The sequence below is a fragment of the Glandiceps talaboti genome, chromosome 2, assembly GCF_964340395.1.
Source record: "Glandiceps talaboti chromosome 2, keGlaTala1.1, whole genome shotgun sequence".
Taxonomy (NCBI): domain Eukaryota; kingdom Metazoa; phylum Hemichordata; class Enteropneusta; family Spengelidae; genus Glandiceps; species Glandiceps talaboti.
Window position 1 is genome coordinate 11827343 of NC_135550.1, and position 16817 is coordinate 11844159.

Here is a 16817-nt window from a genome sequence, read left to right on the forward strand (position 1 = left end):
CATGCCATTGGCAAATTTATCAGTAAGTTACAAGGTCCTCACTTCCGGTAAAGGAACTTGTGGGAAGCTCCCTAGGTACGGTACAACGTTTTTCGTTTCCGGTTACCGTGTCGGTCTATCACTTACTTTTGGGACTGCGGTGTGAATTTTCCTTCATATCAGATGTTTTGACATAGGTAAGAATTATTAGAATATTATGAGCCAGCATACACTGCACGTATTTCGGTAAGCTGGGTGCAATATCGAAATAAAGCTTACCTTCTCCTGTCGTGTTACACAGTCCACGTAATATTAGGAGGTATGTGTCACCTGACGATGCCAGCGCAAGCGATCATTTTATCCCGACAGTACATAGGTTCTTGTAGCAAATGTAGTCAGTTTGACAAATATACCCCTTTCCTGTAGCTGTTCAAGTGAAAGTTGAAACGACAATGAAAACATGTTGATACAACTATTAAAAATCGCATAGTAGAATTTAGTTTTATAAAATTAATTTGTGTTTTCCGTGACAACCGGGTAATGCATGCAGTAATGGGGACATGACACTGATAGTGATACTAATAGATACACGGTATTGATACTAAAAAAAGTTAAATATTAAAAATCTTGGACTACATACATGCCCAAAGGATACTGTAGTGTTATTTGTCCACTATAAAATACAAAAAAAATCAACAAGGTTTAATTTGTGTCTGCAAACTAATGAAATCGTTGCCATAATAAATGTCAATATTGCCATCTTGTTTAGAAAAAAACCCCACATGACACAATCGTCATGTGATGATGTATGAATGATGTATAAGTCTATTGTTTATGGCTATTATTACATACACAGGATGTGATGTGAACTGCTACATTCTCTAAATTTCTATCGTGAGAAATTGTTATTATATTATGATGTGTAAAAATAACAAATTGAAAATGAAATTATGTATTTCATGACCAATGTATTTACATAACATATTGTGTTCACTTAGTAAATAACTTAGTGGTACATTTGAATACCACATATGATTTTCATATGCATGTATACATCACATAGTCGTACTTGCAGAGGGAATAAGTTGGGACTCAATTCTGACATTGTTTGTATGTCCTTTCAATGTCAGAATCGAGTCCCAACTTACTTCGTCTGTAAGCGGGAATAGTAAACATGAGAGGTAAGCCAATATGGTGACAGTAAAACAGAACAAGACTGCACAATTTTAATTTGTAATTAAAAAGAGTTTTAGAGTTGTGAAGTGTAGTTTAATATTTAGTGCCTTGATTTATGAAAACTGTCATTTGTATTCACTAGTTAATGAATAACAGAGTATCTATGTAAACAGTAAAAATGTACCTGCGGGCTTCACTGTGTCTAGTACTAGTACTAGTAGCTGTGTCCTCATACATGTATAGGGAAACATTACTGTAGCCACATGGTCAATTTCCAGTTTACACAGTAGCCATGAATTTGAGGATCAATGAATACTTTAACCCAGTAATACATACATGGTGTTTACTTAATCCTCATTTTTTGTTGGTACAAAGTTTATGTGATCTACATGCCTCCCACTTGGAAAGAATGCCAACTTTGGAACTCTTACTGAGCATGTATACTTTGCTCCCTATTTGTCAAATAGTATTTAGATGCAAAATCGTAAACCAGGTGTTGACACTGTGAGTAACAAATACAGTAAAATATCATGTATGTTTTCTTCAATTCTAAATGAATGTTTCATGTCTGATGCAGTTTTCTGTCAGGATATAATTCATACTACTATCTTTATTGAATATATGCTAAGAGAAATAGTAATACCTCAGTATGCTCAATTTGTGTAAATTTTAACAAACTTTATCTCTAACTAGCAATGAGGTGATATGTATGACCTTTGCTCCAATGAAGTATACAAATTGCTATATAGCAGTCATAGTAGCAGCTTGGATGTGTTTGTACCATGATATAGGATATTTCACCTTGTAAATATTCAGTTCTGCTCTGTTCTATTCCTCTCTTGGTCAGGAAATTTTGTTTTCCATGTGGCATATACACGCACATTATATGGTAGGTATATGTAGGTACTTGTAACAATGTCTGTGCCCTGGATACAGTTGTACGTGTTAATGTCAAGTTATATATCTTCACTGGTTAGTTTACAGAAACAGTCACACCATGATCTAATTCTCACACTTATTATCTCAGTCCCATTAATAACCACATGTGTTTGAACTGCTATGGTACTCGGGGTTATATTACATATTCTGTTAGGACTCAGGGTTTTCTGAAATCACACCAGTTCACAAAATCACTTTACACATTTCAACATAACAAAATCATATCCATTCATAACACCCCTTTCCATAATACCTGTCATATCTTTCTAGATGACAAAATGACATTCATTCACAACACCCCTTGACAAATCACTTCCATGATAACCCTCCTCCTTCTTTCTAAATGACAAAATCACATTCATTCACACCTCTTTTGATTGATGACAACATCACTTCCATTAATAATCAACCCCATGTACTTGTCCAAATCACAAAATCAAGTCCAATTACAACACCCCCCTTTTCTAGATATGCAATCATGTTCATTCATAAGACATGTTTGATAGATTAGATACACATTCCAAATATAAGTTAGAGGTATCCTTGAAACAAAATTAACATATACTTGGACAACTTTATAAACTCTCATTCTTAGCTGAAGATTTTATTAAAGTTGTTGATAATATGCAGGGCATTATCTTTGTAAGAGACTTGGCTGTCTGACTTGACGTACTCATACTGGCTTGTTCTGGCAAATGACATATTTCAATCCAGATAGCCAAGTCTCTTGGTGACGTAGTTGTATATATTATATACACCTAAAAAAAAAGAGAAGAGCTTACCCAGATTCATTAGCATGGTGATTGCATATCAATCTTGTTATTTGTATTAGTATTTCATCGAAAACCCAAATACATGTATGTCACATTAAGGGCCTTGAAAATGAGCATGTTCATGTGCAATTACTTCAAAAACTTCAGATATTTATTTACAATTCTAATCACACTAATCTGTGTCACCTCATCAGGGGTGCTTATTTATATCCTTCTATGTTTCTTACAAAGCGTAATTGATTTGATATGTATGAAATTTAATTTAGTGACTTGGTTTTGCTGACTTCTCATAGTCAAAGTGAACATATACATGTGTACAAATGTTGACAGGTTACTGGTAGGTTCAGATACAACACACATAGAGGAGGTGGCAGTACATACATTTAGATCCCAGTATCTTTCACAGGATCTAACATTTGACAAGGGCGATATCATCCTAAATCTGTTAGCCGCTAAATATTAATAGTACTGTAGTAGCTAAGTGTAGATGATCACCTCATATGAAGTACAGTACTATTCGATATCAAAGTATCGTTCCAGCTAATAACTTGTGGTAGGGTATATTTTTAGCTTCTCAGCAGTTGTGTTAATTGCGGTTTTACTACAGTACATGTAAGTCACAGTTTTTGTGTTGTGTGTATGCAAGCCGTTCCCTACCGTAGGCATGCTGATTCTTTAAGCTCGGTTCAAATAAGATATGGCTTCTAGTGTTGCGATTTTGTCATTCATGTACTTGTGGCCATTTCATTGTTGATAAGTTAGAATATGAGAGGAATGCCCAGTGTAGTACAGGTACATGTACTGGTATTCTAGTATCTAGGTTGGGATCTAGTTCCATGGACTGATTTGATCTTGTTATCTTCAGGTTTATTTTGGTATTACCGGTACCTTAAGTGTAAACTTACGTTAACCTTTAAGTTGAAGATAATCTTTTGACCCTAAATTCCATAAAGTTGAATTAATGTATTTCTGTATATTTAGTTATACTTTGTAAAACATACCATTAAACCTAAAATAAAAGTTAATTTCAAGTAATGGAAATTTATGTTTAAAAGGGAAGTTGTTGAACTTGACTTTGACATTTGTCATCAAGGTCATATCTTTAGGTCTAATGTACATTCTGTTGTAATTTCTAACCCTCCTGAACTAAATCATCAGTACTGCAGCTGCTATAGGCATTAAAAAGTGCCTTTCTGTCAGTGTCCATCATATGTGTGTATTTATTTAATGTTGAAATAGGAAATTGCTAAGTGGATTGATTGCCATGGGATCCTATTGTTGCTATGGGTGTTTAGTTTACAAATTGCTCAAAGCAAAGTGGTCACACCATTAATGATTTAGTCTGAAAAAAAAATGTATTTTTGGCCCAAAGGCTTTACTAAAAAGGTACTTTATGAATATTGGTCTGAAATATTAAGGTGATGTTTCAGGATATGTGTAGATGATAGATAGTATTAGTGAGAGACATCCATGTGTAGATAAAGGATGATTGAGGACAAGGTGACCCCATTGTAGTTGATAAGCAAAGTAGGTTACAAATGTGGGATGTGGTCTGAAAGCTTAAAGTTCAAACCTGTTTGGGCTGCTGTATCATGTAGTAATACTAAATAAGGATGTTCCTCTCTGTATCTTGGTAAAAAGTATAAGTGATAAAGTCAAGATGATGCAATCTCTGGTATGTGAGTTAAGTTTGATATGTGATTTTTGGTCAATTAAACAAAAGTACTGTATATAAATTATTATAATAATAATCTCTATTTTGCACTATAGGCCACCGGCCCTATGTGCCTTTATAAGTCAGAACAGAAAAATACATTTACAGTCAAAGGTGTGTTATGTTACAGAGTGAGCATCATTGCGTAATTTGAAGCATAAAATAGAAATTTACTGACATTACGGGTAATTTCTGTCTTATTTGTGTTCAATAATTGTACAAATTTATCCATATTTGGTTGGTAGTGGTAAATTATTATCCCATGTAGTGACTCAGTATATCATAGGATATTCCTACGAATGTGTCACATAAAACTCACTTTTAAGGTAAAAGGTCATAGGATTGTTGGTGTGGCATCCTCACAAATCACTGTGTCATTATGGAAGCATTTACAGACACACCTGTACAGATCTTTTCATTCTTAATTTTTCTGTTGAAAAAAATATGCTCTGGCTTGCAAGAATATGGTGTGGAAATCGGGTAAAAAGTGTGATTTTGGTCAAAATCAGTTTCTCCAAAGAGGGTATACAAGTAATTACTAGTTGGATAGAAGAAGGATAAATAGATATCAGCATATTTGTTATAGCTATTTACTCTTCATCCCTGCTATTTTTCTCATCATTGTTTAGAACAATTTATCATTCTTGATATTTCATGGATTATTTTATACAAATAATATGTTATATTTTATTATTATATTGTATTTTATAATTATTATATTTTGCATGTGATGTCAAAATTATCCATACTCGGATTGGCTGTGTCTCTTAGAGATAGCCATATATTTTTTTTTGTAAAAATGAATGAAAGTGTGAAATTAACGACTACAGACTAGAATGCTACAATCCCTAGGTTCGTCCAAGTGATGGATTCAGTGATATCATCCCAAAAGGGTATCACCAGTTACCATGGTAACCAACAATGAGTGAAAATGTGAATATATGCGTGTGTCCTCCCCAAGCAGTAAATCCAATTAGAAACAGACTAACTGGATTTAATGGTTTCATACCACAATAACAGATATTGCGTAAAGGTGTAATTATAGGCATGTGACCAAAACCCTTTTCCCTAAGGTGAAGCACACGTTAGTTAGCTCTGTTGCTAAGCAACGTAAAATTGGCTTTTTCACAAAGCGGGTATATTAACTGATGATGTTTATTCAGAATTCTAGAAATTAACAGCAATATACTGCACTGTAAAGGTGGAAATTTTGCAAAAACTTAAAAGAGTTATTTTCGTTTGTTTCGTTGGAAAATAAAAACGCAGAAATAAGTATGTGTAAAATGCCTTCTTGTACATGAACACAATGTACCAGTTTGGTGATTAATACTAAAAATTAGTCTTTGAGAACTAGCTGAAGACTGTAAAATCGCAAAATTTTCCAGTTGCTAAAATATATAGGTTTACAATATACAGTAAATAAATAATCAAAGAAGGACACATTGACTACATGTATCCGTATGTTTGTCACAGCGTGGGATTGATAACATTATCAGAAATGAATTTGATGGTTACCTTGGTAAAAAAACAAAAAAGTATTCTCACAATCCAGAGACTGTTTTTTCTGCTGATTCATCAAAAAAGGACAATATTCAGGGCAGGCAGTGTTGTCTTTGAGGTAACATTGTTGTAAGAGGACGGGTTTCAGCAATGAAAATGGGTAAAAATAGGGAATTAAGCTGATTTGCCAAAATTTATCGTATTTACAGCACTGCACCCAAATATGTGTTTTACCAAATGGCTGATCCGATGACATCAAGTGTAGATTTATTGGTTAATCTTTTACAATCGAAATCCATTGGCACCATCTCAAATCCTTCGTTGACATAGTAACTGAAATTATGTCTACAAGATAAACGTACACGTGTAATTGCTAATATGTTGTTGGTCATGTGATAATTTTGCGTTAGCTGATAAAGTCATTTTGTGTGGTGACATTATCAAAGTTGGTTGAATGGTACATAAAAACATAAATATTCATGACTCCTAAGTGTTGAGTACTTTCAAATAACCAGTTATGAATACCTATGTTCTGCTATTACATTATGCATAGCTACTGACTCCCATGAGGCATTTCGTGTCTGTGATAGGGGCTTACAGCTACACTAAACAATGAATTAGGAACAAGTTTCAACGTGATGTTTTCTCAGCAATTGCATGTAATGGAAGTGTGAGGTCTAAAATCATGAAATGAATCATATCTCTTCCAAACTCCAAGTCTACGAAAATGTCTTTATCTAGTGCAATGACATACAAATGTGCCCCTTTAATAATTTCATCAGTGGTCAATACTAATTTTTTTTTATCAATCTGTAGGAAAACCATGTCATCACCCAGTGAGAAAGGCTTATGTCTAATCTGTGGAGACAATGCCAATGGAGTGCATTACAACGTGTTATCTTGTGAAGGCTGCAAGTCCTTCTTCTTGAGAAGTGTCAAAAGTAAAGCATCGTTTACCTGTGTGGAAAATGGCAACTGTGAGATGGACTTGTACACACGACGCCACTGTCCGGCATGTCGAATGAAGAAATGTATTTATTTAGGAATGAGTGTGGAAAGTAAGTCTCAGTATATACATATTGTAAAATTATATACGTTTTACAGTAAATGTTAGTTATCGTACGTTGTACATGCAGAATGAAGAAAGGTGTTGATTTTATAGAACAGTAAGTGTTGAATACCAATGGAGTACACACATCATCAGTCAGGGCTCAAAATTACAACTTTTGGAACTTTTATTCTAATTGTAACTTTTTTTCGTAATTGTAACTTTTTTCTTCGGCAGTCCTAGTGGGCTACCAGTTTCAGAAATTGGTAGCCCAAAGATTGTGACCTGTAGTCCCATATTCCTGAAATGAAAACAGATTTCCTCTATTGGAAATATGTGTATTATAACCTACAAAATGTACTTTCATGTCCGTAAATTTTCCATCCTCATCACATAATCAGTGGTAGCCTGAGTTGGGCTACCATCTGCAAACTATGGTAGCCCTATTACCAGAATTGGTAGTCTGTGGGCATGGAGTACTGTTAATTTTCGAGCCCTGTCATTCTCCATGAGGATTGAGAGTTGCATCCGCTACTAGTACATCTTACATATCTTACATCATGTATATCTTACAAATGGCTACTCTCAAATTATATACTCTTATTTTTTTTATGTCGGTAGATGGTTAAGTTTTATCTTGTAGTAACAGCTCCACTTAAAGAATGCAGCCTCACGGTCAAACATTATCAATCATTAAAGCAAGCAACACCTAATTACCAAGAGTGCCATCCCATACCAAAGCATCACCTTTGCCTTGGCACACACAAATTTAAAACATGAATAATGGCTGTGTGTTCACTTCCTTCAAAATATTTAAATATACATGAACTTGTATGATGAGCACTAAATATTACTATCGTCACCATACAACCATCCCTGGGTAACGTTACTCTCAATCAATTACAATATGCTTTTTGTGCTCTTCCACCAAACAGAGGTTTGGGATGATATGCGTTTGAGGAAAAGAAAACCACTGGTTAGAAGAAAAAAGAAGAAGATGTCTCACGTTATTGAGCCACCAACACCTGGACCTGTATCTGAGGAGTCATCACCACCAGAACCACCACCAATGATTACTACAATTGCTACGTCAGATACAAAGGTTAATACTGACCAAGTACAACTTATACGCTTATTGGAAAAGAGCTTTGTACAGTCCAAACAAGTTTACAAAGAACTAGCCGTAAGTAGCATTTTGTACGGTCCAAACAAGTTTACAAAGAACTAGCCGTAAGTAGCGTTTTGTACGGTCCAAACAAGTTTACAAAGAACTAGCCGTAAGTAGAGTTTTGTACGGTCCAAACAAGTTTACAAAGAACTAGCCTTAAGTAGCGTTTTGTATGGTCCAAACAAGTTTACAAAGAACTAGCCGTAAGTAGCGTTTTGTACGGTCCAAACAAGTTTACAAAGAACTAGCCATAAGTAGAGTTTTCTACAGTCCAAGGAAGTTTTATTGGACCGCCATAGTCTGTTGATTGTTCTATGATTACTTGTTGTAACTTTAGAATTTACTTGTGACACTGATTCCCCTTTGGCATAATTTAAAAATATTTTGGTTATTAACCAAGGTTAAATAACATGAGAGACAAGAGGCCTAATAAAAAAAACTGTGTGGTTCCAGTTACCCGACCCTACCTTCTTTTTCACTGCTGATCCTAAACTTTTTTTTGACAAGAAAAAAATAATAAAATTGTGAAAAATTGTCAAGCCTCGCCAGAAATAGACTATAGTGGATGCAGAAAGTGACAGCAACTTAAGAAGACAATATAACACAGTGACTGTTCTTCCAATCTGTAATGGCTGTACATCTGATGGGAAGAAACCAATAACACAGAGACCATATGGAAAACAACAGAAAACATAACTACCTGAACTACATGTAGACACTCGCATATGAAAAAAAATATAATAAAATTAAATAAAAAATCTACCAACCCCACCTATTCTAAAAGTGAGCATAATCCATACAGTATATTTTTTTTTTGTAAATATTTTGCAACCTATTTTAAAGTACATGTATTACTATACAATTTGTTGGAATAGGGTTACTAGGGGTATATATATTTGTACTAGAAAGCACAAGAAGCTGTATAGATGTCACTGTGACATCATGTGAACAGTAATTAATATGTAGATTTGTACTGTCTAAAAGATATTACTAAATGTACTACTAGTCTTAAGTCTTGTTTTATTCTATGCCAGTTTCAAATGAAAGTGAAACTACATGTAGTTTATTGTTTGTAACCGCTGTTAACATGGATATATACCAAAACCACTCATGAAAATGCAATGATTTGAAAATACCGCCGAAAGCGGATCATTTTCAAAATGATCCATTTTCATTTGAAAATATGACTTGATGTAAACATGAAAAAAAAACACCAAAGAGATTTGAAAACAGAGTTGTGTGACAGCTGAAAACAGAACAATTTGGAAATGCACATGTGTGACCTCAGGAATGACCCCATTAATGACCTGCGCTTAACTGTTTTCTTATGTTTGCGAATTTTCAATTTGTTAGGTCTTTGGTGTTTCCATGTAAATTGGTCAAAAAGGTTTGTCTACCTATTGTGTAAACACATGGAAACACAACAAGATTATTGATTTTTATTCTGTGTTTCTTTGAAAAACATTGTTGTTTAAAATGCATCCGCAGTACTTCCATTCATAAAATGCTGCAGCCTCTTAAACTTTGTATATTTCACCCGTTCCTTTCTCTTCTCCAGCCTCAATTGAGTCCTCCTTTACAACAAACCATGGAAAAGTTTACAGTCGGCAAGCTGTCTAGGAACAAAGGAGACAGCAAGAGATCAAATAAGAGAAATGGGAAAGAAATTGAAACCAAGACCGAAGTGACAACAAAACGACCAGCTACAGTTACTAAACAGGGAAGGCCGAAAAAATGCAAACACGAGGAAGAGCCTGAAACCCGGATAGAAGCTGAGCTCAAAGAGAAAGAGACATGTAAGAAAAGTGACTCAGATGAAGAAGAAGGGATTGGAGAAATCCCAACTACCCTGGTGTATGATTCAAACAGGGAAGTGCTTTTTGCACACACTGGTACTTCCCAGCCAAAGCTTGAGATCTGCAAGGACTTGGTGACACATGCCATGGACCTGTTTGCTGTGACTGTAAAACAAATTATTTTCTTTGCTAAGAGTATCCCAGGATTCTCACAGCTGACGTGTGATGACCAAGCTGCACTGATCAGAGCAGCTATTATGGAGACAATTATCATACGTTGCACTGAACGGTTTGATCCGGAGAAGAATCTCTTGGTCAGTGACATCAATGAAGGAGAATATGGGTTGAACTTGATATTTCAACTTGGTTACAAGACATTCACTGAACCCTTCTTCAAGTTCATGCGAGAAATGAAATACTTGAATCTTGAAATGGAGGAGTACGCCCTACTTCAAGCAGCAATTATTCTACAATCAGGTTAGTTGTTGTTGTTGTTGTTGTTGTTGTTGTTGTTTTATGACCATGTCCTATGTGGGCTTTTCAACAAGTACAAGGCATAATACAGTGCAAAGAAAAAGCCACATCCACTTATAAGACATCAAATATACAAAATGACATAAATGGCTCATTTGTACATACAAAGTGATTTTGCAAAGCTTAAATGCCTCTTGAATAAAGTTAGTCTAGCCAGTGTTCCAATAAACATTGGAAATGATCGCCAGATTTAAAAGCCAATGACCAGTCTCTAGGCTATCACCTCGTAGTTGTTTTCAAAAAGTAAAAGTAATACCAGGAGTGACCATATATTGTAGACTAAACGTGCCATATTCTGGTTTGCCACGGTCCACCTTGTTAGCCTAGAGGCTAGTTGTTGGCTTTCAAATCTGGCGATCATTTCCAACATCTAGTGGAATGCCATATTGTAACACAAATCTAGCTGGACATCATGCTGATAAAGTTAACATCAGTACCTGTCAGTAGTATTAATCCATCACACATTGACAGACCTTTGTAATTGGCTATTTCGTTTTCACGGTTGCTCTCGAAACACGCTCCTGATATGCAAATAAAGTCTATGGGTGACCAAAGCCCCACCTTTTCGTGTGAATGCCGCCAGTCTCATGTGGACGTGGTGTAATGTCTTCGGTTTATGTTAATGCACCAATTTATGCAGCTCTTGGTGGTAATTTGAATTAAGCGCAGCAAGTTGTGGTACAATAAGGTGTTCTAATAGACATTGGAAATGATCACAAGATTTGAAAGCCAATGATTAGTCTCTAGGCTATGACCTCGTAGTCATTTTCAAAAGAAAAGTCAGAGGAGAGTGTCCTAGATGAGGAAAAATGAGGACTTAAAAACCACAATGACAATTGAAGGCAAAAAATCACTTGGCAGTACAGCAGTCAACATAATATCACTGAAATGATTCATGTCTTGAAAATGATTTGATATGAAACAAGGTTTAACAGAAGTTTTTTTTTGACTTGTTGAGAATGCCAACAACTTTTTGCTGTGAAACACTGAGAAATTGTGATTTTCAAAGGGCTTCTCAAAAATATCATGGCCCTCAGTTCTGGTCCAAAAACTGCTCCCAAAGAGCACTCCAAGTGGCCAAACTATAAAATGTTTTGTCTTTCTGATATTAGCATTGTAATAGTTTGTTCATAGACCCTCCACCCACTGGTTTGTTATATAAAAAGTGCATACATGTAGCAGCAGTTTGGCAAATTTCTTTCAAAACTTGTAAAACACTATTTAGTGACCAGTCAGTTTCTTTTACTAGGGGGAAATGAAATTGGAAGGGGGGGTGGGGGGGAGGGTGTCATTCTGTGTTTAAAGTGTTTAGTGGAGGGGGTGTCATTGTGCTTTTGATTGTGGTGGAAGAACGATTTATTTCTAGAATGACATGACTTTGAACCGTTGTGTTTTTTGCCTGGTTCCATTTCATATCACATTCATTCTTATTACATTACTTCTAAAGAGTGATGTCAAGACATTTTTTAAGTCTGGAAATATACACCGTGGGGACGCCGACATATCTTCATCAGATGTATTAGTGTCCCCTTACATGTAGCTTAGATTTCCAAACCTAAACAATTTACATACCTATTGCTTGTACATGTAATTATGTTGTTGGACTGACAAGTCCCATAGTGTGTTTGACCTTGACCTTGACCTTGGTGATCAACATTTGAAAAAATCTCATTTCATCCATTAGTTGCTTAAGGGGGAGGGGATGCAAGTTTCATAAAGACTTGTAAATATATCACCAGAGCAGCAAATTAATGTACAACCCTTGGCTTAATCTTAAATTTCCCAAATGGATGAGAATTAGGTATTTATTTGGATTTTTAATTGACTTTACTTTTTATACTAAGTTTTTCTACATGAGCAAATAATGTGAAACAACATATTCCAATTATGTGTTCATAACTCAATAAATTACAAAAAGCTGCAAAAAACTGTAAAAGTTTTTTATTGTACATACAAGAACAAACATTTCACACATTTTTTTAATGTTTTTGCAATTTATTGAGCTACAAACAAGGACTTGGTATATGTTATTTCACAATATTTTTTTCAAATAGAAAGCATAGTAAAGGTGTTTTATGAATTAAAAATCCTAAGTATATACCTCATTCTCAATCCATTTGACAACTTTAAAATGCCCTTGTCTTTTCTTTTAAAAAAAAAAAGAAACCATTGAAACATGTTTCAACGTCTTTTAAATCTTCTTGCTTTCAGATCGCCCAGATCTAAAGAATGCCGAACTAGTGGAACAGCTCCAGTTTCCCCTCATACTAACATTGCAGGCATGTACAAAGAAAAATCATCCAGAGGACCCAGTCATTTTTGCCAAGCTGATGTTGAAAATGGTTACGTTACGTGACATAGACGCCGTGCATTCAAAGGATCTTATGGACATGAAACTTCAAGAGCAAGAATTCACGCCATTAGTACAAGAGTTATTTGGACTCTGAAATAGGAAAAAAAAAACATTGCCGCATATACATAAATTTGAAAATAGATAAAAAAGAAAAGAACTCGCAAAATTGCTAGATGTATCCTGCTTGATGTGTACAGTACTTGTTTTATTTTAGATATTATTGGCATCAGAATATGAATTAGTACTACCATTGCAGGATTATGGTCAACCACTTTTAACAAATTATGCGCCTCAGAAATAAACTCTTTTATTACCTTTTCCTCTTTGTTCAAGAAAACTCTTATTTCCAGCGAAAATAAACAAAAAAAATCTGGGGTCACCATGCAAATTTATGCAATAGAGGTCAAAATGACAACATAGTATGTACTGCAGAAAATAAAGTCTTTAACCTTTCACCGTTAGTTTTTTTCAAGAACAGACAAGCACATTTTCAGTTATAATCTTGGGTCACCATGTAAATTTTTTGAAAAAGGGGGGTCAACATGATATTCAAATTAAGCAAATTAGAATCCAAAATGGCTGCTAAAGACTATGTTAATTCCTGGAAAAATAAACTATTGAAGATTTCCTAGAAAACAAGATGGAGGACCCTTACATTTCTTGTATTATTTTAAAAGTGTCAGGAACAAGCTCTTTCCTATGTCAAAGTTTTTAGGGGTTGGAATAACTTCAATTTTCAAGCAAATTGGCTCTCCAAATGCATTCATTCTACCTTCAAATAGTCAGTAATAATATACTGTACATATTTTCTGCTGTGGTTCTAATTTTTCAAAGTTAGAATTCCATAAACTTACACAATAAATGTATAGATGTAACGTCATAAAGAGGATACTGTATCTACTGAAATTGAATTTGTTTAGATGACATTTTTGAGGTTCATAGGATCAAATTGGTAAAATTCACCTACGATTTTTGCTTAAATTCTTTGTTGGCCACTACCTTCCAAACGTGTGCTCCAAAACAAAAGAATATTTCTAATAGTACAAGCTATGATATCTCCCATGACAAATTTTATCTTCAATTTCAAATTTGTTCCTTATGATTTTAGTCATTTTGTGACAATTTCAGCTGGAATTTATGTTTTATCTTAGACAGGTTATGTTTTTCTTTTTATAGAAATCGAAGATCATGTCTTAATTTTTTTTACACAAATGTTACACATACATTGGATTTTATGTGGAGTACCAAAATGGTAGCCATTTTGTGTAGAAAAATGAATTTATTACAGTTGCACTGTTCATGTCAAATGCTATTGGTGATATCCTTAAACTCGTTCTTCAGGTTGGTAAAACATAGTATTCAATAATACGTTCCTTTACCATGACCAGGGGTTCTTATTACTTGTGAGTAATGTTTCACCTTTTCAGGTCAACAGGCTTTGCCAAACTGTCTGTTTGCTGGCTTTACCGCTGGGTGGCATAGTGGTGATGATGTGATTGTAAAGATGATTGTAGTTTATATGCCCCCTTGTCGTTGTTCATGGTGCTGCCCCCGCTTGTCTTCTGATGTGGAGAGATTCTCTGATTTGTCAGGATAACCTGTTCCGTTCTCTTACGATGATATTTGCAGAGTTCCAATTGATGACGTGATTGTTTTGTGTGACATGGTCTGTGATGGCTGACCCATTCAAGTAATAAAGAACCCTTGGTTGTGGTACAAGAATCAGCGTAATGAGATTGGAAAATACATGAATGTGCAAAATACTGATTATGAATCAGTAGTCTTCGAGTATTAAGTGTTATTACATTCAAAAAACAGTCAAATGGAATGGAGTGTGAACAAATGCTATTCACCTAGTGCAATTTATTTTAAGACTCCTACCACAGTGATGCTGAATTTATAGGTTTTTTTTTAATATGCAGCTGACTACATTTGTCTAAAGTAATGTAAATCAAGAGGCCATCCATATATACTAAAGTGTAATGCCGATGATATAACTTTACAACGTGTCTGCTCCAAATCACTCACACACTTATATATACAAGCATACATACATACATAGATGTAAACATATTCATACATGCTCTTATAAACACACACACACACACACACACACACACACACACACACACACACACACACACACACACACACACACACACACACACACACACATAGACATACATACTAACCTACCTACCTACCTACCTACCCACAGGGAGCTCAGGCTCAGTGATTTTTTTTTTACATATACAAACAAACAAGTAAACAAACAAATGAATAAGCAAGTAAACAAAGAAACAAAAACATAAATAAACCCATAAATGAGTAGATACATGAATAAACAACAACAACATACAAACAAATACTACCCCCAAATACCGGTACTCACAATGGAGATACCCAAGGGGTATCTATGATGGTGACTATTTTATTGGGATGGGGGGGGGGGGGGGGGGTGTCAGTATTTGTTTTGCTTGTTTGTTTGTTTGTTTATTCATTTATCTACTCATTTATTTTTTTGTTTTTTTTTGTTTACTTGTTTTTTTGGTTTTTTTTTTTGTTTACTTGTTTGTATTTGTAAACAAAACTGAGCCTGAGCTCCGTGTGACCTATCTACCTACCTACCTACCCCCCCCCCCCCACACACACACACACACACACATGCATGCATCTACGAACACTATGATAAGGTATACATGCACAAACTACACAAACACCTATCTAGAAGTAATGTCAAGTTCAACTAGTTCTGCACCTACACATGCACACTTTGAGAGAGTTTGATTTAATATGAAGGATTTGGGTGTGTGTATACACAAATGTTCAACAGTGTTGGAGAAATGTCACACACACACTTTCTCTCTCAGAAATGTCAAATGCCAGACTAGACAGCATCTAGTGACATAGAAATAGCTTACAATCAATGCTTTCGTGTAACTTTCATCCACACTTATGAAAAACAGAATTCACTTTTTTTGTACTTTCAATAGTCTTCAGAAAAAATGTATATATTGTTTTGGTTCATAGACCCTGAGAAATGACATCATTTGTATCTTTACAACTTACAAGACTTGAAAACATTAACACAGGTCAACACAGCATCCCAGATACCAAAGGTGGAATGTACCCCACCTCTGTTTATGCATAACCTGTTATAATACTTTTGGGTTGGAATACTGAAAACAACTGGTTTCATAAGTTCAGATGAAAAAAACACATCGAAGCGTTGATTTTAAGGAACACACATACACTAGGAGAGAGTCCCCAACACTTAGACGTCTATCTGAATGCCAAAAAATCACTAAATTTAGCCGATGATCATTTGATGTAGCAAAAGATCGCTTAATGTAACTGTTTTTTATGTCTTTTTCCGAACAGTGAAGACTACGTAGTAGACAAATTCTCACATAACACGACCTTTTTATTAAAAGTTTTCTCTTAGGATTTGATGCACATTATCTGAACATGTCAATTCATGCAGTTAGTTGCATTACAATACATTTGGTAATGTAAATCAAAACCAAGGTAGATTTTATAGTGTCTGTTAGTTTTCCTTCAGTGCATACCAAAGCATGGACACCTAGTTACTCCGTTCTGTATATAACTCAGGATAATTTCACGGTTTTCGCATTTATTATACTGTCTGCTTCTTTCTTTTTTTTTCTCTATTTCAACATTTCCAGCAGGTCGATAGCTGTTTGCCGTGTTGTAAAAAGCACAGACAATATTGCCATGTTTTCAAATCTTTGAAAAATAAAGTATATATATACCGATATATGTTTAGATGTGAAGTGTTGTGATTTATGAGCCACAGTGGGCACATGTGGTGCTCGT

At 35.0% G+C, this 16817-nt stretch overlaps 1 protein-coding gene across 1 annotated transcript; it reads left to right on the forward strand.

Annotated features, from left to right (window-relative positions):
• The first annotated feature begins 71 nt into the window (after positions 1 to 71).
• Positions 72 to 15053, forward strand: LOC144451589 (vitamin D3 receptor B-like). The gene is made up of 5 exons (XM_078142480.1): positions 72 to 176; positions 6898 to 7139; positions 8065 to 8312; positions 9856 to 10570; positions 12839 to 15053. Exons 2-5 carry the CDS (start codon positions 6905 to 6907, stop codon positions 13072 to 13074), a joined length of 1434 nt encoding a protein of 477 aa, XP_077998606.1. The 5' UTR covers positions 72 to 176; positions 6898 to 6904; the 3' UTR covers positions 13075 to 15053.
• The last annotated feature ends 1764 nt before the right edge of the window (positions 15054 to 16817 follow it).

Bases quoted from the DNA above. Each gene is read 5' to 3' on its own strand.
- LOC144451589 (XM_078142480.1), top strand. From the start codon at position 6,905: ATGTCATCACCCAGTGAGAAAGGCTTATGTCTAATCTGTGGAGACAAT. The intron at 7,140-8,064 runs GTAAGTCTCAGT...TCCACCAAACAG, and splicing joins TTTAGGAATGAGTGTGGAAA to AGGTTTGGGATGATATGCGT. The intron at 10,571-12,838 runs GTTAGTTGTTGT...TCTTGCTTTCAG, and splicing joins AGCAATTATTCTACAATCAG to ATCGCCCAGATCTAAAGAAT.